This window comes from Brachyhypopomus gauderio, chromosome 18 (assembly GCF_052324685.1).
Source record: "Brachyhypopomus gauderio isolate BG-103 chromosome 18, BGAUD_0.2, whole genome shotgun sequence".
Lineage (NCBI taxonomy): Eukaryota > Metazoa > Chordata > Actinopteri > Gymnotiformes > Hypopomidae > Brachyhypopomus > Brachyhypopomus gauderio.
Window position 1 is genome coordinate 4600262 of NC_135228.1, and position 25757 is coordinate 4626018.

Here is a 25757-nt window from a genome sequence, read left to right on the forward strand (position 1 = left end):
GTTTATTGCTCAGGAGTGTGTGTGATCACTCCTCATTTTTGCGTTCTGCTCTGTTAAGCATTTTAGTTACTAACCGGCACTTGGGTCCTCCCTTCTCTCTTCGCGGTGTGTACATCTCTGTCAGAACCTGTTGTTTGTGTTAGTTGTGTCTGGATATATTATATTATTATTACCATTCAGCTTTATAACTTTGAGCTGTTCTGAGGTTTATAACAATGTCCTTAGTCTTATCATGATTTTGCCCCCCCCGGCACAGTGATTGTGTTCATGAGTGTTCATGCTGTGACCACTGGCAGCAGTCTCAGTAGACATTCCTCTGATGGGTAATATTTATTCAGGTCAAATTCATCCAGCACCTCTTCTGAGTTCAGCAACACAAACACCAGAGCTGACCACTGAGCAGGAGAGAGTCTGGCTCCAAAGAGACGATAAAAACCCCTTCTGTTCAGGTATGTTTGGACTTCCTGCACTAGAGAATGATCATTTAGTTCTTTCAGACAGTGGAACAGTTTGATGGATTTCTCTGGAGAGGGTTTCTCGCTGATCTTCTCCTTGATGTACTTGACTATTTCCTCTTTGCTGTGAGAGCTGCTTCCTGTCTGTGTCAGTAGACCTCGTAAGAGAGTCTGATTGGACTCCAGTGAGAGACCCAGAAGGAAGCGGAGGAAAAGGTCCAGGTGTCCATTCTCACTCTGTAAGGCCTTGTCCACTGTGTTCTTAAGGAAGTCAGTTATTGTCAACCTTTTGAAGAAATAATCAAGGAAGCTCCGTAGGGCACTAGTAGTTTGCTGTTCGAACACATTTGTGTTGTTGGAGATGAAGGAGATAAATGCATATAAAGCAGCCAGAAACTCTTGAACACTCAGATGCACAAAGCTGAACATCTTCCCAAGGTGCAGCACAGACTCCTTTCTGAAGATCTGGGTACACACTCCTGAGTACACCGACACTTCTTTGACATCAATGCCACACTCTCTCAGTTCTTCCTCATAGAAGATCAGGTTGCCCTTTTCCAGCTGTTGGAAAGCCAGTTTTCCCAGTGCCAGAACAATATTTCTAGCCTTGCCAAAATCAATGTCAGTTTTTCCATGGTACTTTCTGTCCTTGTGTTTGATCTGAAAGATCAGGAAGTGCATGAACATTTGAGTTAGAGTCTTGGGGATCTCAACACTCTCTGCTTCACCCAAAAGTCTCTCTAGAACAGTGGCTGCAATCCAACAGAAGACTGGAATGTGGCACATGATGTAGAGGCTTCTTGATGACTTTATGTGTGAGATGATTCTATAGGCCAGGATCTGATCATGGATTCTCTTCCTGAAGTACTCCTCTTTCTGAGGGCCACTGAATCCTCGTACCTCTGTTACCAGGTCAACACACTCAGGAGGAATCTGACTGGTTGCTGCTGGTCGAGAGGTTATCCAGAGGAGAGCAGAGGGAAGCAGATTCCCCTTGATGAGGTTTGTCAGCAGCACATCCACTGAGGTTGACTCTGTTACATCCCACAAACTCTCATTGTTCTGGAAATCTAGAGAAGGTCGACACTCATCCAGACCATCAAAGATGAAAATGACTTTGCATGCATCACAGTCTATTAACTGTAATTGCTTTGTTTCTGGGAAAAAGTGATGAAGCAAATCCATCAGACTGAACTTTTTCTTCTTCATCAAATTCAGCTCCCTAAATGGAAGTGGAAATATGAAGAGGACGTCCTGATTGGCTCTTCCTTCAGCCCAGTCCAGAATGAACTTCTGCACAGAGACTGTTTTCCCAATTCCAGCAACTCCTTTAGTCAGCACTGTTCTGATGGGTTTGTCTTTAAAGAGGTCATTACATTTGATGGGTGTCTCCTGTGTTGCTGGTCTCCTGGATGCTGTCTCAATCTGTCTCACCTCATGTTCATTATTGACCTCTCCACTCCCTCCCTCTGTGATGTAGAGCTCTGTGTATATCTCATTCAGAAGGGTTGAGCTTCCATGATCTGAGATTCCTTCAATAATGTTATTGTATTTGTTCGTTAGTTTGCATTTGTGGAGTTTGGATTTGTCATACAGAATTCCTGATAAGAAAACACAAACCAGCAAATTATAATTTCAATAGTGATAATTCATACCTTCTTAGTCAGAAAACATCAGTTTTTATATCTCCCAGTACAAGCTAGTAAAGAACACAGTAGTGATACATTATGTATGGTTCCTAAACTATGAATTTGTATGTTTGTTACACATGAACTGTGTGTTTGTCTGTTGATCCTTAGTCAGATAATCCAAATCTGTCAGGATATGTAAGATGTGAGTCATCTATGCTTTACCTTGGTTTTAGTGGATTGAGTGTTGTAACAAAGCTGTCTGAATGAACTTTTTTGTATTGTCTAGTCTCCTCTCAGGCAAGGACATCTTTGACCACCAGAGGGAGACATAAAGCCACCCTCACAGTAATCACAGTTAATCAGTCATACCTGTCCCCCAGCCTATTGAAGAGCAGCTCACCGATCCTCTGTTTGTCAGTCATTGTTAAAGGTTCTGGATAAAGACAAAACCAGTAATCCTGGTAGAGACCATAGGGGCTGTCTGTTAGGTCTCCGTGCTTCCTCCTCTCTACAGTCTGGAGTTCTTCTTTCCCTCTCGAGTTCTCTCTATCCCTTCTTTGTTGGGAAAGTTTTTTTTTTAACAGTTTTGCCCTGACAACCTAAATTCTTCAGGCCCAGTGGGCATGACCTCCCTGGTGGGTGTGGCCTGGTTGGCGTTGGTTGTGCCCTGCACTGGGGTCCTCTGCTAATGTCTCACTCAGTTTAATTGGGATCCGCTGGAGTCCCTCCTCAGTACATTATCAGTGATGTGAATATTCAGATGTGACCTTCAGTACATAATCAGTGATGTGTATATTCAGATGTGATCTTCAGTACATAATCAGTGATGTGTATATTCAGATGTGATCTTCAGTACATAATCAGTGATGTGTATTAACAGACCTTCAGAGACTCCTGCACTCAGTGAAGATCCTCCAGTCTGAACTGGGCTGGTGCTGGAACTGGACTTTTCCTCAACTGGAAGAAAGTTAATTACGAATGAGGATCATTATTAATATGTATGTGTGTGTGTGTATATATATATGTATGTATGTATATGTGTGTGTGTATATATATATATATATATATATATATATATATATATATATATATATATATATATATATCGCTGCTCAAGATCCTTATTTGGACATTCATCTCTTACCATATGTAATGTTCATTGTTACATTACAGTTTTCATGAAAGTGACTCCCATGGATCTGAGGAGCACAGACGTTCCCTCCTGTCTGAGCTGTGATGTTGGTCTGGACTGTGATGTTGGTATGGACTGGAGTGGACTTCTCCATCTTTTAATCAGTTGTTACATCACCAACAACACTAAACATCAAAGTATGAAGAAGTATGAAATCTACTGTAAGTAGATAAAATAAAACTGGATAAATTATATATATTTATGTTTTAAAAATATTTTTAGGCCCTCTGAGAGGGCGTAGAGGGCCCTGACGGTTCCCCACTGATATATATATATATATATATATATATATATATATATATATATATACACACACTACCGTTCAAAAGTTTGGGGTCACTTAGAAATGTTCTTATTTTTGAAAGAAAAGCAGTTTTTTTTTCAATTTAGCTAACATTAAATGAATCAAAAATACACTCTATACATTATTAATGTGGTAAATGACTATTCTAGCTGTAAACGTCTGGTTTTTAATGTAATATCTACATAGATGTATGGAGACCCATTTCCAACAACCATTACTCCAGTGTTCTAATGATACATTGTGTTTGCTAACTCTGTAAGGAGGCTATTGGATATTTAGAAAACCCTTGAAAACCCTTGTGCAAGTAGGTTAGCACAGCTGAAAACAGTTTTGCTGATTAGAGAAGCTATAAAACTGACCTTCCTTTAAGCTAGTTTAGAATCTGGAGCATTACAATTGTTGGTTCGATTAAACTCACAAAATGGCTGGCCAGAAAAAGACAACTTTCAATTGAAACTCGACAGTCTATTCTTGTTCTGAGAAATGAAGGCTATTCCATGCGAGACATTGCCAAGAAACTGAAGATTTCCTACAATGGTGTGTACTATTCCCTTCAGAGGAGAGCACAGACAGGCTCTAACCAGAGTAGAAGGAGAAGTGGAAGGCCCCGCTGCACAACTGAGCAAGAAGACAAGTACATTAGAGTCTCCAGTTTGAGAAATTGACGCCTCACAGGTCCTCAACTGGCAGCTTCATTAAATAGTACCCGCAAAACGCCAGTGTCAACGTCTACAGTGAAGAGGCGACTCCGGGATGCTGGCCTTCAGGGCAGAGTGGCAAAGAAAAAGCCATATCTGAGACTGGCTAATAAAAGAAAAAGATTAATATGGGCAAAAGAACACAGACATTGGACAGAGGAAGATTGGAAAAAAGTGTTATGGACAGACGAATCAAAGTTTGAGGTGTTTGGATCACACAGACGAACATTTGTGAGACTCAGAACAACTGAAAAGATGCTGGATGAGTGCCTGACACCATCTGTCAAACATGGTGGAGGTAATGTGATGGTCTGGGGTTGCTTTGGTGCTGGTAAAGTGGGAGATTTGTACAAGGTAAAAGTGATTTTGAATAAGGAAGGCTATCACTCCATTTTGCAACACCATGCCATACCCTGTGGACAGCGCTTGATTGGAGCCAATTTCATCCTGCAACAGGACAATGACCCAAAGCACACCTCCAAATTATGCACAAACTATTTAGAGAAGAAGCAGGCAGCTGGTGGTTTATCGGTAATGGAGTGGCCAGTGCAGTCACCAGGGTGAAATTTTTCCAGATTACCTCAGCAAATTAACAGCTAGAATGCCAAAGGTCTGCAATGCTGTAATTGCTGCTAAGGGAGCATTCTTTGACGAAAGCAAAGTTTAGAGTAGAAAATTATTTCAAATAAAAAAAACATTATTTCTACCTTGTCAATGTCTAGACTATATTTCTATTCATTTTGCAACTCATTTGATAAATAAAAGTATGAGATTTCAGGGAAAACACAAAATTGTCTAGGTGACCCCAAACTTTTGAATGGTAGTGTATATATATATATATATATATATATATATATATATATATATATATATATATATATATATATATATATATATGTGTGACGCTGGGAGGCGGCAGACGGAAGAGACACAGATCCGCTGGTTTCGACAGACGTCACTTTTATTTATACAAATATTGCGCAATACAGCGCACGTGGAACACGGAACAGACACGGCAACGTGTAGACTTAGACAACGACGAGCACAAGACACTGCGTGAACGCACATTAAATAGACAGACCACATCAACCCCACGTGATGACGAGACGAGCCACAGGTGAGACGGATAATTACAAGACACACCCGTACCCACGGAGATACACTGACGCAAACGAGAAGACGCAGACAACGTTAACACACGCCCCAAAGGAAGGGTTCGGGGACCGTAACGTGACACGCCCCCACCAAGGGCACTACCCGTCCTGGGGTGCCAACAGGACCGAGTGCCCCGAACCCACGTCGATGGGCGGATCCGAAGCGCCCAGTCCTGCGTCTGGGAGATGACCGCCCTCGGTGGAGAGTCTGCCACGAACAGCCTAGAACACCCTCCCTGGGAAAACGGGGGAAAACGCGTTAGACACATTCAACGGGACGTTTACAAACACACAAACAGGAACATTAACACACAGAGGCACGAAAGGGAAAAGGAGATTAGGTAGACATACTGGAATACATACGAACACAGGGACAGACACACATGCAACAGGCGCCAGGCTACGCGCCAGTAGGAGGGCGATCAGGGGAGAGAGACCGGGAGCTGCTGGTGCTGCAGGCGTTGCGATGGGCGGTGCTCCTCCTACCCTTGCTGCAAACCCTCCACCAGGTGCAGCGCGGCTGGCGGACGCGCCAGGTGCAGCGCGGCTGGCGGACGCGCCAGGTGCAGCGCGGCTGGCGGACGCGCCAGGTGCAGCGCGGCTGGCGGACGCGCCAGGTGCAGCGCAGCTGGACTCCTCCCGGCTGATCATATGGCACGCCCCACTCGCCTCGCGACTGCCCTCTGGGGTCGGCAGTGTGAGCGTCTTCCTCCGTCTTCATCGCCTCACTGCCCTGGCTCCAGCTCATGGGCTGCTCCGGGCTGCCACCCCGGGAGTAGTCCATCTCCTCTCCTCCGGAGCGCTCGGAGGATGGGCTCACTTCTGGAGTCCACCTCCCCTTCACAGTTCCAGCCGATATCTCCGAGGGGGAGGGCTCTCTTCCTCCTCAGTGTAGGAGCCCTCCGAAGGAGGGTACTCCTCCTCCTCCTCCTCCTCACCGTAGTTTACGGTGGAGGCGTCACACACCGAAGGAGGGTAGTCTTCCTCATCGTCCTCCTCCCAACCGTAGTAGTCAGCGGGAGCAGAACAGAGGGAGGGAGGATAGTCGTCTTCCTCTTCCTCTTTGTCCTCCTCCCCGTAATCCACCGTAGGCGTGGAACAGACAGAGGGAGCTGGGTCTTCCTCCTCCTCGCTCTTCTCTTCCTCCTCGCCTTCCCCGTAATCCACTGTGGGAGCGGAACAGACAGAGGGAGCCGAGTCTTCTTCCCCCTCTTCCTCTTCCGATCCCTCGTCCCCGAACTCGTGCTCCGGAGTCTTGGCGGTAGAGCAGAGCTCAAGGTCGCCTAACTTGATCGGAGAGAGGTCTCGGGAAGGAGAGGGGTGTCTCTCCCGCCACATTCGCTCCGCGGTGTCGCGGAAGTAGTCCGCTAATTCCGCGGAAGAGGCCTCCCGAGCCCGAAGCAGCATGATGCTGCATAGCGGGTCCTGCTCCATCAGTTCGGGAGTTACGGTGGCCGCGCGGCATTGGGCAGGAGTAGAGGCGTGGTGGCGCCGGCTAGGTCTCTGACTCCTCTTGGGCCGGGTGGCATATCCTGGCATCTTCGGGTGTCTCTGGTCGGCTCGTCGTTCTGTGACGCTGGGAGGTGGCAGACGGAAGAGACACAGATCCGCTGGTTTCGACAGACGTCACTTTTATTTATACAAATATTGCGCAATACAGCGCACGTGGAACACGGAACATTCCAAAATGCATCAATGACTGCTTGAGGAAGCTGTTCTACTTTGATACTTGAAGAAAAAGTACATGCTTAATAAAATGTAGGCTACTCGTGTTCAACGGTTTATTCAGTTAAACATGAATTTGTAAGTCTACATACTGTACATTAAAAGGGTTTGATAACATGTTTATTTAACTATATATACTATATATATATAGATAGATAGATAGTGTGACGATGGGTGCGAGGCGAAGGACGAGACACAGATCCTTGCTTTAGCAGACGTCACGTTTATTTCTACAACTATTGCGCAAGACAGCACACGTAAAACATAGACCACTCACACTGAAACGTGTAGACTTAGACAACGACAAGCACAAGACACTGCGCGAACGCACATTAAATAGACAGACCACATCAACCCCACGTGATGACGAGACGAGCCACAGGTGAGACGGATAATTACAAGACACACCCGTACCCACGGAGATACACTGACGCAGACGAGTAGACGCAGACAACGTTAACACACACCCCAAAGGAAGTGTTCGGGGACCGTAACGTGACTATATATATATATATATATATATGGGGTGGGACGCGATTAAAAAAATTAATCAAATTAATCGGAAGCTTTGTACTTAATTAATCTAAATTAATTGCATTTCAATATTTAACATGAGAAATATTAATTTAAGTTTGAATGATGAATGAATCAATGAACATAATCATAAACTTCAACATCTTGTTTATTTTTCCACCAGTCTACTACACAGACCAATAGATGAGTGCAGAAAACAGAGCAAACAGTTTTCAGAACACTGGAAATTCTGACCAAAAATGTTGTTTCATTTTGGGAGTTTTGCTCAGGATATTGGAAGAATTGAAGTAAATCAGAAGGTGTTTTTAAATACAATTTTAGATGGTATATTTTTCTTTAATTTCCCTAGAAGTGGTCTTCTGCATGCTCAAAGCAAATGAATGGATCTTCATCATCTATAGATTCAGATTTCATGTGGTCAAAGTCTGAATATATAGAATGAAATCTGACGTCATCGACGCACTCGCGCCATTTTGTGCTTTCAGTTTGTGATGCTGGGTATGGCGGCAGGTTGCTCGTTATGAGTGAGGCATCTCGTAATTCAGGGAAAATTTCTCCATAGTACTGTTGGCTAGCGTGCTATCAGCTGTGACTGGCCTGATTCGGAGGTGCAGTTTGTTTGTGTAATCATACTTCATGTTCAGATTCACACTGAAATCGTCACATTACACCAGAAGCGGTAACCACGTCGCGTGATGCGGCACAAAGGGCTTCCATATGGGAAGATAAACCTCTCAGTCCTCCTCAAACTGAACAGTGTGCAGATCCGCGCAGCACGGACTGGTTACCTGCGCAGTACACTGTCTGGACATCCATACTGACTGACAACACGCTGCACATCAGCTCATCAGTGGGCCGCGCAGAGCGGGTCCATAGTTTACATCAGTGACTGTGTTTCAGCCATTCACGCAGATATATAGGCTATGCACTATTACAAATACTACTGAATGAATGGCACTGTATTTTGAAAATGCATTTTGAAATGTTTTATTAGAACTCTTAACATGCATGATGCAAGCATGAACTTAATAAACTTGTCCTACAAATTGAAATTAAAATAAAATTTCATAAAAGTTAAAATAAAATAAATAAAAATATTTCTCCTTTTTTCAAGCACAAACAATACAGCGAGTCCCCGATGGTGTTAGACCGAAAAGTCCGTCGTTAAGCGCGACCCCAGATTTAGAAACGCTTTGATCGTAAATACAGTATAGAAAAAAACTAACAATGTTCTCGTGCACAACACTCCACTGTGCTGCCACTGCTCCTCCGCGCACCGCACAAAATAACATAAAAAGTCGGTCGAAACTCCGGTCCGTCAACCAGACCGTCGTTAAGCGGGGACTCACTTTATTATGTGCAAAACAAAAAGTTTTTCTTTGTCAATAGGCTACAGAGTGCAAATAGTGCAAACAGAGCCTGACCAAGTATGTCACTGAATTTGCTGCAACTACACTGCCATGTTCATTTTTAAGAATATTAACATCGCCACACTGCTCCCGATATCCTGCTGTCTCAACTTGCCAAAGCGCCTTTCTGTCCCTGCTATCAATTGAGATATGTGGATCTGAGTACTGAGCTGTGGTGGTGCTGTAAATGTCTCTGTATCGTGCTCGTATTGGCCGCGGTGTACGGCATTATTTTCATACAATGTTTGTATATGGTCAGTGTCTTATCAGTCACTCTCTTGCCATTTATCATTTCTGCCGGGTACCCAAAATGCTGCCAAACATACGAGCCTGCCGCCATACCTGGTACCACAAACTGAAAGCACAAAATGGCGCAAGTGACGTCAGGTTTCATTCCATATATTCAGGTTTTCATTCCATATATTCAGACTTTCATTCCATATATTCAGACTTTCGTTCCATATATTCAGACTTTCATTCCATATATTCAGGTTTTCATTCCATATATTCAGACTTTCGTTCCATATTCTCAGGTTTCATTCCATATATTCCGACTTTCATTCAATATTCTCAGGTTTCATTCCATATATTCAGACTTCATTCCATATTCTCAGGTTTCATTCCATATATTCAGACTTTCATTCCATATTCTCAGGTTTCATTCCATATATTCAGACTTAGCAGTCATTCTATATATATAGTTTTTTCCTGATATATATATGGAATGAAAGTCTGAATATATTGAATGAAAACCTGAATATATGGAATGAAAGTCTGAATATATGGAACGAAAGTCTGAATATATGGAATGAAAGTCTGAATATATGGAATGAAACCTGATGTCATCAACACACTCGCGCCATTTTGTGCTTTCAGTTTGTGGTACTGGGTACGGCGGCAGGCTTTATGAGTGCGTTATGAGAGAGGCAGCAAGAAATGTGGTAGCAGCAATCCTCAGTATGGAGGAGATGATAAACACCCTGACCAGTGCAAGAGCGATGGTGGCTGTCACGTGGTCCTGCCTCCCCCGTCAGTTATGTCTTTTGTTTTGTTCTCTGTATGTTTGAGTGTCTTTTATATTGAAATTCCTAGTTGTCTCTGTTTTCACACCCCTGCCTTGTTCTCTGCCCCTCGTTATTGCTTTCAGGTGTGTCTTGTTGTGTCCCTTGTTTAGTTGGTGTATTTAAGGGCGTACTCACACTAGGGTCTGTGATTCAGGCCCGGGCACGGTTCCCTGCTGAAGCACGGTTCGTTTGACTAGTGTGATCGCTCTGAACTGTGCTCGGGCCTGGCCCAGTTAACCGTGCCCGGGCCCGCTTGAAGAGGTCGGCCAGGGCACGATTCGCTTGGACTCGGGCACGGTTCGCTTCTAGTGTGAGCGCTATCCGTGCCCGGGCCCGCTTGGTGCCTCGTCTGATTGGTTCATTTTGCCGGAACTCAAACGCTCACGTTAAACAGTCATGGCGGCAAATGACAAATGATCGATAAATCTGTGCTTGCACCGTGTTTCTGCACTCCCAAAACGACTCCAAAAATACAATAAAAAGAGAATTGGGAACTCTGTAGTGTTGTGCGAGCGCGTTTTTTTCCAAATAAAGTGGCGTTGTGATGACGTAAGCGTGCTCGGGCCGGCTTGATAAAGGCAGTGTGAGTGCAGGCCAGAGGGGATAACCGGGCCCCAGCATGGAACCAGCAAACCGTGCCTAGTGTGAGTACGCCCTAAGTCTTGTGTTTGGTCTTTAGTGTTGTGAGTTATTGTAGGTTGTGAATTGTAAGTTGTAAGTCATACATTCTAGTCGTGAGTACTGGTTTTTGTAGTTCATGCTCTTTGTGTCTTTCCATGTTTAGCTATTCATGTCACCTCTGTTCTTTGAAATAGTATGTTGTTTTTGTGTTAGTCCTTTTTATAAAAACTCCAAAAAATCTGCATCTGCATCTGCACTGTCTCTTACAGTGGCGTACTGCTTACAAGCAGAATAAATAGAAAATTTCTCCATAGTACTGCTGGCTAGCATGCTATCAGCGGTGATTAGCTTGATTCGGAGTTGTCTTCACACGCCATACATCCGATTTCTTACGCTTAAAAAAATCTAGTTTATTTATCTCTGATCTACATCTATGATTCAATGAGTTACTAGTTCGCTCTGGCGCCAACCACTGGTGATCGATCGATTTACGCCTGGTTTATACTTGACGTGTCTCTAGTGGCGCGAAAATGACATCATCGCAGTGGCTCCGCCCATGCGCGAGAGCCTCGCGCGTTGTCGTTTCGCGAGGTTGTGCACCTCTCGAATTTTGTAACTTTGCGTGCGCCGCGCCTCAGCGCAATGAACAAAGTCATGTTTGCAGGGTTCATACACCTTTACAAGGTAGAATTCAAGCACTTGTACGTCACTTTAAAGGTCCATTTCAATATTTCCCAGCACGTTAAACTTAATTAAGTTAAATATTTATACATACACTCGAAATAATTCAAAATAATTTGCTTTTTATCACATTATTTAATGGTTGTTTATTTTCAAATTGCCCAGTCTTAACGTCTTCACGTTCTCTCATGTTTCACCCTGGAATTATAAGAGGTTTGTATTTGTTAGCGTAATATAGGAGAACTGTTCAGTCAGACAGCTATTTGTTGTGAAATGAAGTAGTTACAATTTCAAGCATTTTCAAGTACTTTAGCCTAAATTCCAGCACTTTTCAAACCTGAAACACACTGAAACACAAAGCAACATTAAAATCGGACAACACTGCAAAGAATGTGACACAGAAAGTATTAACGCCTCCACCGTTCGCCGAGGTTCGCGCAAGGTGGGCAGAGTCGAGCGCTACCCACTTGCGAAAGTAAAATGGTGCGAGTGCGGCGATGACGTCAGATTTCATTACATACATTCAGACTTTCACTTTCACATGAAAACCTGAATATATGGAATGAAAGTCCTGAATATATGGAATGAAAGTCCTGAATATATGAAAAGAAAACCTGAACCAGTCACAGCTGATAGCACGCTAGCCAACAGTACTATGGAGAAATTTTCCCTGAATTACGAGATGCCTCACTCACACAGCCTGCCACAGCCTGCCACCATACCCAGCATCACAAACTGAAAACACAAAACGGCGCAAGTGCGTTGAAGACGTCAGGTTTCATTCCATATATTCAGACTTTCTTTCCTATATTCAGGTTTTCATTCCATACATTCAAACTTTCATTCCATATATTCAGACTTTCTTTCCTATTGTTACAGTCCCCCACCGTCTAGGTACTGAGGGAGTACATTATAAATACCGGCAAAGAAAAACGGGTAATGAAATGAATAAAAGTGATGTTTATTCCGTACATACAACTGGGGTTGTGGCGTTGGAAATCAGCAGCTCCAAAAGAACAAAAACAACAAAACCTTCCCGTCAACGCAAAATACCTTACCTACACACACACAAAAAGAAAAACACAAAACTCACCTAGCTACCTACCTACAACAATACAACAATAAAACAAACGTCAAAGAGAGCACCGACTCCCCCCATTCTCCTAATACACTCTACAATTTATAACTAGATGGAGATGGATATAGATATAAATATTGTGTATCTAATTGTATCAAGGGCAACCAACACAATATAAACAAACTCCCAGCATAAAGCAAGTCTGGCAAAGGGGCGGTATAAGCGCCGCCATCATCCAGGGCTCCGGTGGCTTTATACAGGCCAAAGGCCAATCAGGAACAACTTGCATACGTAGCCAACTCGTAACCCAGGTGGACCGACTTGACGGATGATCGGGGGCGGAGCCAAACCTGCAAAACACACATAACCCACAAACGACCACGCAGGGTCGTAACATCCCCACCCCCAAAAAAACACAACCCATGTCATGGAGTTGTGAACGTAATACTCATGCCGCTTACCTCGAAAGACAATCAGCTACTACATTATCTGATCCTTTTATATGCCGTATCTCTATGTTAAAACTCTGACAAATAAGTGCCCAGCGCATAAGACGTCTGTTGGTGTTGGACATCTGCAATAGGAAGGTCAGTGGGTCGTGGTCTGTAAACACAACTACAGGAAGGACGGACGACGTTACGTAAATCTCAAAATGCTGCAAAGCCAGAGCCTCCTTTTCAATGGTACTGTAGTTACGTTGATGTTTGTTAAACTTTGCTGAATAGAATGCTACTGGATGATCCAAACCGTCATCATCATCTTGCACAAGAACCGCTCCACACCCAGTATCACTAGCATCAACCTCCAATTTAAATGCTTTGGTGAAATCAGGTGCAGCCAGCACCGGCGAAGAACACAATAAAATTTTGGCAGCATCTTCACGAAGAAGATTGGTCAGAGGCAACACAACATCAGAGAAATTACGACAAAAACAATGATAATATCCTATCATGCCTAGAAACCTTCTCAGCTCACGTTTGGTCACAGGAACAGAAAAATTACGAATTGCACTCACTTTAGTCTCTAAAGGCCGAATGACTCCATTCCCCACTTGTTTCCCGAGATAAGCCATCGTAGCACAGCCAAAGTCACATTTTGCGAGATTCAATGTAAGATTTGCGTCTCTGAACCGAGTAAACACTTCTCTTAACACGTGTAAATGCTCTTCCCACGTGTCAGTGTAAATAAGCACATCATCCAAGTAGGCGTCACAACAGGAGACGTTTGCCAAGACCGTACTCATAAGTCTTTGGAAAGTCGCAGGTGCATTGCGCAATCCAAAAGGCATGACTTTATACTGCAAAAACATATCAGGCATGGCGAATGCAGTGATTTCAGAAGCACGTTCCGTTAACGGGACTTGCCGGTATCCTTTAGGCAGATCTAATTTGCTCACATATGTAGCTCGACCCATGCAATCAACACAATCCTCAACTCTGGGTAGAGGAAAAGAATCCGGTTTCGTACACATGTTCACCTTACGAAAATCAGTACAAAACCCGTACGTACCATCAGGTTTTGGTACAAGTACACAAGGAGAACACCATGAACTAGAACTAGGCATAGCCAATGAATGAGCCAGTAAATACTCTGTTTCCTTTCTCAGTATCTCTCTCTTTACAGGATTGACCCGATAAGCATTTTGTTTGATAGGCTTATGATGGCCAACATCTATGTCGTGGTATAATACCGTAGTTTGAGAGGGAGTATCAGAGAAAAGGCTTCGATATTCCTGTACGAGATCCATGAGACCAGAACGACGATCTTCGCCAAGATGACCCAACACTGAATGAAAAGACAACAAAGATTCAGAGTTTGATAACCGAGCCGTTGGCATTCCAACACACCCAATAGTCAAGCCATCCATTTCTGGAACATACTCTACAGGAAGCATAGCGATAGACATGGTTAAACCACTGGGCATTACTGGTTGTGCGGTACCGGAAGTTCTGTCAGTATCTGTCAGCTGAGACATCTCACGAGACACATAACGTTTCATCATATTTATATGGCAAACACGAGTTTTCTTTCGTCTGTCCGGAGTTTTGATAAGCGCCGCCATCATCCAGGGCTCCAGTGGCTTTATACAGGCTAAAGGCCAATCAGGAACAACTTGCATACGTAGCCAACTTGTAACCCAGGTGGACCGACTTGACGGATGATCGGGGGCGGAGCCAAACCTGCAAAACACACATAACCCACAAACGACCACGCAGGGTCGTAACACCTATATTCAGGTTTCATTCCATATATTCAGACTTCATTCCATATTCTCAGGTTTCATTCTATATATTCAGACTTTCATTCCATATATTCAGACTTCATTCTTTATTCTCAGGTTTCATTCCATATATTCAGACTTAGCAGTCATTCTATAATTATTTCCTGAACGGCTTTCCATAATATATTAGGGGTGGGCATAGATTAATTTTTTTAATCTAGATTAATCTCACTGAAATCTTGAAATTAATCTAGATTAACCTATGTTAAAATGGCTCATATGCGTGCTACCCAAGTAATGACTAAAAGTCAGTTTTTGAGATAGGGTTTCTTAATACAGGGGGTGATTTAGACCAGGGGCTCATCTCCTGTTTCCAAAATGCATCAATGACTGCTTGAGGAAGCTGTTCTACTTTGATACTTGAAGAAAAAAAACATGCTCAATAAAATGTAGGCTACTCGTGTTCAACGGTTTATTCAGTTAAACATGAATTTGTAAGCCTACATACTGTACATAAAAAGGGGTTGATTCAGCTAAACATGATATTTGAAATGTAAGCCAACATTTAGTTTAGTACATTTAACCTCACGGACGTAATTTGGGGGGGGCAGTTTTAACGGTTAAAAAGAAATATTTAAATAGCGACGAATCTAGCGCTAGGACCATGCAGAAAACGACCGCTCCACTCCGGTAACACTTTACATTCCTAAAAATGAATTTTCCATGAAGCAAACCTGGCGACTTCGTGGCTGCATCCATGTACACACATACGATTTGTAATTCACAGGTTTGAAAACACGTTCTTGCCCCTACTGTGCAATTTGGTTTAATAGATCCTCCTTTCGCAGAAACCTTAGAAACGTTTAGAAGCCTCTAAACGCTTCCTATAGCTTCTAATGAGAGTCTGGATTGTGGGTGAAGGTATTTTAGACCATTCTTCTTTACAAAACATCTCTAGTTCATTTAGGTTTGATGGTTTCTGAGCATGGACAGCTCTCTATAAGTGACACCACAGATTTTCAATAATATTCAGGTCTGGGGACTGAGATGGCCATTCCAGAACGTTGTACTTGTTCCTCTGCATGAATGTGTTAGTAGTTGTTGATCAGTGTTTAGGGTCGTTGTCCTGTTAGAAGATCCAGCCCTGGTGTAGCTTCAGCTTCTTCACTGATTCCTGGACATTGGTCTCCAGAATCTGCTGATATTGATTGGAATCCATGAGTCCCTCAACTTTAACAAGATTCCCAGTCCCTGTACTGGCCACACAGCCCCACAGCATGATGGAACCACCACCTAATTTTACTGTAGGTAGCAGGGTTTTTTCTTGGAGTGATGTGTTCTTTTTCCTCCATGCATAACGGCCCTTGTTATGGCCAAATAACTCTATTTTAGTTTCACCAGTCCACAGCACCTTCCTCCAAAATGAAGCTGGCTCGTCCAAATGTGCTTTAGCATACCTCAAGCAGCTCTGTTTGTGATGTGGGTGGAGAAAAGGCTTCCTCTGCATCACTCTCCCATACAGCATCTCCTTGTGTAAAGTGCAGCGAATAGTTGAACGATGCACAGTGACTCCATCAGTAGCAAGATGATGTTGTAGGTCTTTGGTGCTGGTCTGTGGGTTGACTGAATGTTGTAGGTCTTTGGTGCTGGTCTGTGGGTTGACTGAATGTTGTAGGTCTTTGGTGCTGGTCTGTGGGTTGACTGAATGTTGTAGGTCTTTGGTGCTGGTCTGTGGGTTGACTGACTGTTCTCAACATCCTTCGCTTCTGTTAATTTGAGATTTTGCTTGGTCTGCCACTTCAAGCCTTGACTTGAACTGTACCTGTCTTCTTCCATTTTCTCACAATGTTTCTCACACTGGAGACTGAAAGCTGAAATCTCTGACATAGCTTTCTGTATCCTTCCCCTAAACCATGACTGTGAACAATCTTTGTTTTCAGGTCATTTGAAAGTTGTTTTGAATCTCCCATTCTGTGACTCTTCAGAGAAGATGCAAAGAGGATAAAAACAAAATTGCCACCCTTAACTACCCTTTCTCATAATTGGAGTCACCTGTGTATGGAGGTCAGGGGTCACTGAACCTACCAAACCAAATTTGAGTTCCAATAATTAGTTGTAAAGGTTTTGAAATCAATAAAATGACAACAGTGCCCAAACTTATGCACCTGCCTATTTTTGTTTAGACAATTATTGCACACTTTCTGTAAATCATATAAACTTCATTTCACTTCTCAAATATCACTGTGTTTGTCCCCTATATGATATATTTAACTGAATTTTTTTTTATCCAAACATTCAATGATTTATAAAGGTGAATCAGGAAAATTAACAAAGGTGCCCAAACTTTCACACCCCACTGTATGTGTGTTCATCTGTAAGTGTGAGTTTTTCTCCTTTTCTCTACAGTAGGTGTGTGTGTGTGTGTTGATTTGTAGGTGTGAAGAATTTTTCTTCTTTTCTCTACAGTCTGTCTGAGTGCAGAGTTACAGAAGAAGGTTGTACTGCTCTGTGTTCCGCTCTGAGGTCAAACTCCTTATCACACCTGAGAGAGCTGAATCTGAATAAACCAGGAGACTCGGGAGTGAAGCAGCTCTCTGCTCTACTGGAGGATCTGTACAGCACTCTGGAGATACTAGTGAGTTTGTGTATAGAGTGAGATGTCTGACTGTGATGAGTGTATGTTCTTGTCTGATGATTCTGTCCTATTATTTTACAGTATCTGACGATTACAGATCCGAGTGGAGTCTCATATATAAAGAAGATGACCAAACACACACACACATGACTGTACATATGAGTCTCCATGGTTACATGTGTTGGTCTGATTGTGTGATCAAGACTGCAGTAGAGGACATGTCCTCTCAATGTCTTCCAGCATCTGGACACCAGGACACACACACACACCTGACCTGTAGGATAGACAAGACCAAACAGGCAACACGTGAATACAATAACGAGAGGGCCAGGTTACAAAATACAAGGAGAGACTACAAATACACATATGGCTAAGAAAACAAAACAGCCGGAGGAGGGGCTAACCATGACACCTGGACAGTGATGTCAGTAACGTGTTACTCTAATCTTACCACTTTTTTCAGTAACGGGTAATATAACGATTTACTATTTCCAGTCCAGTAATCCAAGTAACTGTGCGTTACTATTTTTATTTTCCTTAGTAAAACTATAAATTTTTTCTTTATTCTTGGCTCAGTTATACTTTTGCGTCTGACTGTAGCGCTCAACTCCACAGTAATCAGATTAAAGTTACTTACCCAAGTAACTGTGCGTTACTATTTTTATTTTCCTTAGTAAAACTATAAATTTTTTCTTTATTCTTGGCTCAGTTATACTTTTGCATCTGACCGTAGCGCTCGACTCCGCACGCTGAACCTGTGAGAGCGCGAGTGCGTTTTACACGTCATTCTTTGCAGTGTTGTCTGTAACAATATGTGGTAGTCTAAAGAAATACCCCTCAAAAACGTGAAGGAACATTTACCTGATGAATTTTAATTTTGCATTGTGTTCCAGGTTTGACAAGTGCTGGAATTTTGCCTAATGTACTTAAAAATGTTTGAATTTGTAATTGTATTTCGTTTCACAACAAATAGCTGTCTGACTGAATAGTTCACTTGTATTACGTTTACAAACACATTTACAAATAATACCGTGCAGCGACAGAAATGTAATGTCAGGAGATACATTGTTACTGTTAAAAATGCACTTCCAGTAAAGTGAATATTGGAAAAACTCATTTTGCTGCTGAATGTAACTACTAAAGTGACAAGACCTAGGTGCTGATTCTTGGGCCTAAAGCTGCTAGAAGCAATTGGGCTGATATTCCCCTTACCCTAGATGGTTTTTCAGTAACACCCAAATCTACTGCAAAAAGTTTAGGTGTCACTATTGATTCAGATCTTTCATTTGACAAACATGTATGCAATGTCACTAAGGCTGCCTTTTTCCATTTACATAATATTGCCAAGCTGAGACACTTACTTTCATTAGCTGATGGAGAGAAACTGGTCCATGCTTTTGTCTCGTCGAGATTGGACTACTGTAATAGTCTTCTAAATGGATGCTCTAAACAGTCCATAAAGAAGCTACAACTTGTACAAAATGCTGCAGCTAGAGTCCTAACTAAAGCTAGGAAATTTGATCATATTAGTCCCACTCGCGCCGCATTACACTGGCTTCCGATTAAATATCGCATTTAATTTAAAGTTCTTCTGTTAACCTATAACGCGTTAAATGGTCTTGCCCCACAATATCTGAGTGAACTCATTGCTTACTACAACCCATCTCGCCCTTTGCGCTCCCAAAATGCTGGATTTCTCCTAGTTCCAAAAGTTTGTAAGACTACAGCCGGAGGCAGAGTTTTCTCCTTTAAAGCCCCCCAATTATGGAATATAATTATGGAGATTCTGGCACAGTTCCAATCTTTAAATCTAGACTTAAGACTCATCTATTTAATCAAGCCTTCAGCTAATATTCCCCTTGTAAGGTGTAGGGGCTTGGGGGCCCCCAGACGTTGAGATTTCTGGTGATCTGAGATGTTGATGCTGTCATCCAGCTATGTCATGGCATCACCCTATTCGTGACAATGACTTGACTGGAAAGCAATGTCTCAGTGAGCTCTCATGCCTGTGTTCACCTCTGAACCCCTCCCTTTAGTTATGCTGCTATAGATTAGCCTGCCGGAGCCACATGCTCATCACTGGCATGTGAGCTATGTACATTTAAAACAATGGTGGTTTAAATTCATGTCCACTCAGTCTGTATTTCTATCTTCTTGCATGCCTCCACCCAAGACGATTGGATGCAGGCACCTGGGGGATGGTCTGGCTTGCCGGTGGACATGCTGATGCCGGGGTTGGATGAGCCGTTGCCACGAGGGGTCGTGCTGATGCTGGCCCACCTGAGGACCACCGCCTGCACCGAGGGGACTGAGGCTGCTTGGCCAGGGAACAGGAGCCTTGAGTGTTGCTGTGGAACTTTGAAACCACCCTGCGACCACGGACTTGTGTTAACGGGCCGCCCAATGGAGGATGGATTCCCTTTTGAGTCTTGGTCCTCCCGAGGTTTCTTCCTAATCCCCACCCTATAGGGAGTTTTTCCTCGCCACTGTCGCCTTTGGCTTGCTCATTAGGGATCTGGACCCATACGATTGTAAAGCTGCTTTGTGACAACGTGTGTTGTGAAAAGCGCTATATAAATAAATTTGACTTTGACTTAAAGTAACTTGTAATCTGACATAGTTACTTTTAAAATAAAGTAATATGTAATGTAACTAAGGAGTAATCAGTAATCGGATTACTTTTTCAAGACAACTAAGCAATCACTGCACCTGTAAAGACACACACGCTTGTCCTGAAACTGCTGCCATGACTGTAAAGGGTTCAGTAAAATGGTTCAGAAAAAATAATAAAATAAAATTAATGTTTTTTGTGTACATTTTTGTTGTACATTTCCCAAGTTCCACCATAAACATCAACACTGTGATGTTATGGAGCTGTGGAGGTGGAATAAGTGGAACTATTTATCAGAATGTGAAAGTGTCCCAGGAACATTGTGTGTGTTGAGTATTCTACTCCAAACTACAACAAAATGTAGCCTGAATATAATAAATATGAATTAAATATGTAAAGCTCTATTTAGCCCTGTTCAGGCATTGATAGCAGTTCATCCGTATACAATTAATCATTTATGTTTCTTTTGTCCACAAGTCACTAGATGAAGATAACTACACATGCAAGTATGTTTTTAGAATAGAATAGAATAGAATAGCATTTATTTGTCATTGCACAACAACGTACAACGAGATTGGTACCACCGGGGCCACGGTGTAAAGCACCACGATCCCAAGGGCGGCCACAGCGTCATAAATGTGCTGCTGTCTCCAGAGATTGGGCAGAGAAACATAGAGAGATAACATTTGGAGGAGACAAAAAATATGATCACAGATTATTCTCTCAACATGCTGTGAACATGCAAATCCCCATAGCACATACAAGCATTGATAACATAGACAGTCAAGCAGAGAGAGGCGTGATTCATTCAGATACGGAGGGGGGAGCCAGAGGCCTGACACAAAGTTTTTGTGTCTAAGTTCATGGTGGAAAGCGAGGGCTATCCTCTGACAGTGTCTGTGTGGGGGAAGGAGCAGGTAACCAAGATGACGACCTTCTGGGAGAATTTTGTTTGGGCGCCAATGTAGATAAACGAGAATGCAGAATTTATCAAGGAGCCTGTTCTTGAGCAGTTCTTGAGAAACTCCTCTTAATATGAAAGACTTCTACTTTTACTTGAGTAAATATCAGTAGCGAACCGTGATCATTAAACCTGGGCCCGCTCCCACCCCGAAAAAAATTGTTTCCTCTCCTAATTAACTCCAATAAATAAATAAAAAACTGAGACGACAGTAAAGCTTTAGAAACACAATAAACAATAATATGTGTACTAGATAACTTCTTAAGCAAAATAAGGTTCCAAACAAAATAAGGTTCACAGCTCCGTGTTCCTTGGAAGCGGGATATGTAAACAACGCGCATGAGGGGATCAAAGGAATGAATCGAAACTAGCTAGCGGTGGTGCTAACGACAGCTAGCGTTGCCACAGCGGGCGGAAATTATCATACAGTTAAGCCCGTTTGTTAGTTAAACCCATTGACACCTGTGCTAATTAGTTTGGCAGGTGTGTCCAATTAAAGCAAGGCTACTTAAGAAGGCTGTCCCGCATTATTAAGCAGCCTACATTTTCAGCCAAAATGGGAAAGAAAAAGGATGCACACACGTGTGTGTGCTGATAAGGGAAAATTGAGGACTCTTTCCAACAGGCAATTACGTCAGGTTAAAAGAACAGTTGCAAAAATGCCTTATCATAGCAGCAGACAAGTTTTTGAAGCTGCCTGTGCCTCCAACATCCCCCGAACAACAAGATGCAGGGTCCTTCAGAGGTTTACAGCTGTATAAATCAGAGCAGAGCAGTGCCACAATAGAGCAGCGCCACAACAGAGCACTGCCACAACAGAGCAGCACCACAACAGAGCAGCGCCACTACAGAGCACTGCCACAACAGAGCAGCACCACAACAGAGCACTGGCCCAACAGAGCACTGGCCCAACAGAGCAGCGCCACAACAGAGCACTGGCCCAACAGAGCAGCGCCACTACAGAGCAGCGCCACTACAGAACACTGCCACTACAGAGCACTGACACAACAGAGCAGCGCCACTACAGAGCAGCGCCACTACAGAGCAGCGCCACAACAAAGTACTGGCCCAATAGAGCAGCGCCATTACAGAGTAGTGCCACAACTTCAGCTGTCTCATTTCAACCCGCCACTGTCACTTCTCTCATAGAATGGTGAGAAAAATCATGCAGCTGCAGTTGACAAATTAATGACATGAACTAAAGGACATTACTGTACAATCTGCCTAATTATGAAACTTTACTGTACAATCTGCCTAATTATGAAACATCTGCCTAATTATGAAACATTACTGTACAATCTGCCTAATTATGAAACTTTTTGTGACTAATGTACTAGCCCTTGCTTTTGTGGTGTTGGCTAAATGTAGCCCTTAAAATTTTTAATTGGGGATTCCTGCTGTACAGTCCTGAGAAAAAACTCCATGAAGTGCTCCCTCTGTGGGCTGCAGTGGAATATACAGCTCTGAGTGAGACTGCGTCAGTGTGGCAGTGTCAGAGAAATCCTGATTCCCACTAAAAGAAATACATACGACACCAAGTGAGTGAGGAAAGGGTTCTGTATTCTCCTACTGTGTAGAGACAGAGACACAGTCTTCACCTCACATTTCCAAAGAACATGTCTCTCTCTCTTCCCTGTATAACGCACAGTCTTCACCTCACGTTTCCAAAGAACATATCTCTCCCCCTTCCCTGTATAACAGTCTTCACCTCACGTCTCCATACCCTGTATAACACATAGTGTTCACCTCACATCTCCAAAGAACACAAATCTCTCCCCTTTCCCTGTATAACACACACTGATGTCATCTCCCTTTTTCGGGGGGTGTTTGATATGCTGATGGGAGTTTTAGTTACACAACAGTGTTCGGAGGGCAGAACAAAAAATTATTGGTTCTGAGATAACCTGGGGAAATATATTGTATAGTGTCGTGCTGCTTTTAAGGCAGAAGAATATCTCTAACCCAAAAATTATTCATTGGTCATAATCGAGGTGGAATTTAAATATTGTTATTAATTTGAGTTCATTAAGCCCAGATGTACTCTTGGTCAAGATAACTACTGTTTTTTTCGAATAAGTCTTTGGATGGATTTTTTTTCTTTGTTTAGGGAAATAAATTGAGAATAATTGAGTTGAACGTGTCAAACAAAAGCTGAAGTGTCACGGTAGGCCACACCGGCTCCGCAGGGGAGCCTCCCACTTCACAACACTCCACAACACTCCACCTCCCGTTCACTCCCTCGGAGTTCATACTGATCCTCCACCCCTGTTCCTCATTCCACACACTCCCTTTTGAAGCCCACAGGTCTGTCCAGTCAGTGCAGTGCGTTCCATGTGTCTTCTGAACCTGCTGGACGTCTTCCGCCGCTCTACCGTCGACCAGGCCAAGACTTTGTGAGACGAGTTTAAGAGCACGCTACGCTCCTCATTCTCCTTTATTCTACACTGTCTGAGCTGAGAACACGGCACCATCCTCTGTGTCTGCGGCTTCTGTCACCCCGTTAATGCACAGCCGACAGGCAGCGGCACGAGCACCACCAACGTGGCTGATGTACCAGCCGCCCAGAATGCAGCCCACGAACAGCAGCAAGAAGAGCTGGGCGAGCTCAGATGTTATGGACAATCTTGCGAGTTGCGTGCAGCAGTTGTCCTCCCGAGCGGGGTCTGGTAACACCACAAGCCCCTCCCCTTCCAGATATTACATCACCTGCCCGTAACACTGCTGCCGCGATGCTTTGATGCTTTTTGATGCTTCGATGCTTTGATGCCGGTGCTCCCTCCTCAGTGCTTCGTATGTGTGTTAGACTGAAGCATGGACCGTGCTATCCAGTGTGCTAACCCGCACCCATAGTGAGCTGGGCGCACACGTCTTTGGGCACTGGCCACCTGGAGCTGCTTGGAGCCCATTACTGGTGGCCGGCGATGCACAAAGACATTAACACCCATGTTGCCTCATGTGCAGAGTGCGCAGTACTACATGCCTGCATATAAGCAGCTCCCCCTCCCTACAGCTTTGCGTCCGTGGTCTCACCTGGCTATTGACTTTGTCACAGATCTGCCCATCTCGGAAGGAATCACCATTCTGGTCATCGTGGACAGATTCTCAATGATGGTGTGCTTACTTCCCCTGCCAGGCCTGCCTACAGCCCTAGAGACAGCCAACCTCCTCTTCACGTTTTTCGGCAGTTCGGTCTGCCAGAAGACATTGTGTCCGACCAGGGGTTTCAATTCACGTTGTGAGTGTGGAAGAGGTTTCTGAGCAAGCTCAACGTGACGGTGAGCCTCACTTCCGGCTATCATCCTTAAGCTAATGGTCAAGCAGAGCGAGCTAATCAGGAGCCCATTCTGTTCCTAAGGGCATACTGCCACGAGCATCCTAGAACCTGGGCGTCCTATCTGGCGTGGGGCGAGTAAGCCCAGAATTCACTCGCTCATGCTGGGACAGGACTCACCCCTTTTGAGTGTGTGCTTGATTTTCATCCACCGTTGTATCTCATCATTTCATTGCGAGCACTCGGTCCGCCTGCACCCTAGATGTCCTGGGCACCTGCGGCAAGGAGGAGGGTGGAGCATTAAAGAGAACTCATCACAGGAGTAGACCCACAGTAGACTCATCACAGGAGTAGACCTACAGTAGACTCATCACAGGAGTAGACCCACAGTAGACTCATCACAGGAGTAGACCCACAATACTCATCACAGGAGTAGACCTACAATAGACTCATCCCAGGAGTAGACCCACAGTAGACTCATCACAGGAGTAGACCCACAGCAGACTCATCCCAGGAGTAGACCCACAGTAGACTCATCACAGGAGTAGACCCACAGTAGACTCATCACAGGAGTAGACCCACAGTAGACTGATCACAGGAGTAGACCCACAGTAGACTCATCACAGGAGTAGACCCACTGTAGACTCATCCCAGGAGTAGACCCACTGTAGACTCATCCCAGGAGTAGACCCACAATAGACTCATCACAGGAGTAGCTCTTTCCCAGCAGTCTTACCTCCTACGCTGCTCTTTCTTCAGTGGTGTTTTCATATTCTGTTCTGTAATTCTCATGTGTACAGTGATTTGTCCTGTTCATACAAGTTCATCATTATTTACTGGCAGTTACGTGGATTAACCTGCCAGCCGCACCTGCCCTCTCACACCGCTGTGCCGTCACCTGCCCAAAGGCAGCTCAGGTCACTGGGCGTGGCCTGTGGGTGGACGGGACCGGACAAACATGCTGCTATTGCCCTTTTGCAGATGTTATATAGCACACATCTCAAATCAGTGGGGATATATATATATATATATATATATATATATATATATATATATATATATATATATATATATATATATATATATATATACACACACACACACACACACAACACACACGCACACACGCACACATATATGGGTGCTCACATACATAGATTAACAGTACATGGAAACAGTCGGGTGGATCAATAAGCATTAAGTATTAAATTATTATTAAATCTTAAAAAATTAATAGTCATGATGCCCTGGTAGGATGAGACACTCCAGTACAGACCAACATTAATAGTCCTGATGATCCTGATAGGAGGAGACACACCAGTACAGACCCACATTAATAGTCCTGATGATCCTGATAGGAGGAGACACTCCAGTACAGACCAACATTAATAGTCCTGATGGTCCTGATGTTATATCCAAATACACATTTTCCTCTTTATGAGGGAAAGCTACACTGTTCTCAGATCAGAGAGGTGTAATTTATTTTCAGTAGTTTGTATTTCCAGTAGTCCA

At 43.6% G+C, this 25757-nt stretch overlaps 1 protein-coding gene across 1 annotated transcript; it reads right to left on the reverse strand.

Annotated features, from left to right (window-relative positions):
• Positions 1-275: 275 nt before the first annotated feature.
• On the reverse strand, positions 276-25252 carry LOC143482362 (NLR family CARD domain-containing protein 3-like). The gene is made up of 5 exons (XM_076980708.1): positions 24716-25252; positions 24426-24520; positions 3231-3403; positions 2969-3043; positions 276-2056 (listed from the first exon to the last, which is right to left on the reverse strand). The coding sequence occupies exons 3-5, from the start codon at positions 3370-3372 to the stop codon at positions 276-278; spliced, it is 1998 nt and encodes a 665-aa protein (XP_076836823.1). The 5' UTR covers positions 3373-3403; positions 24426-24520; positions 24716-25252.
• Between the last annotated feature and the right edge of the window lie 505 nt (positions 25253-25757).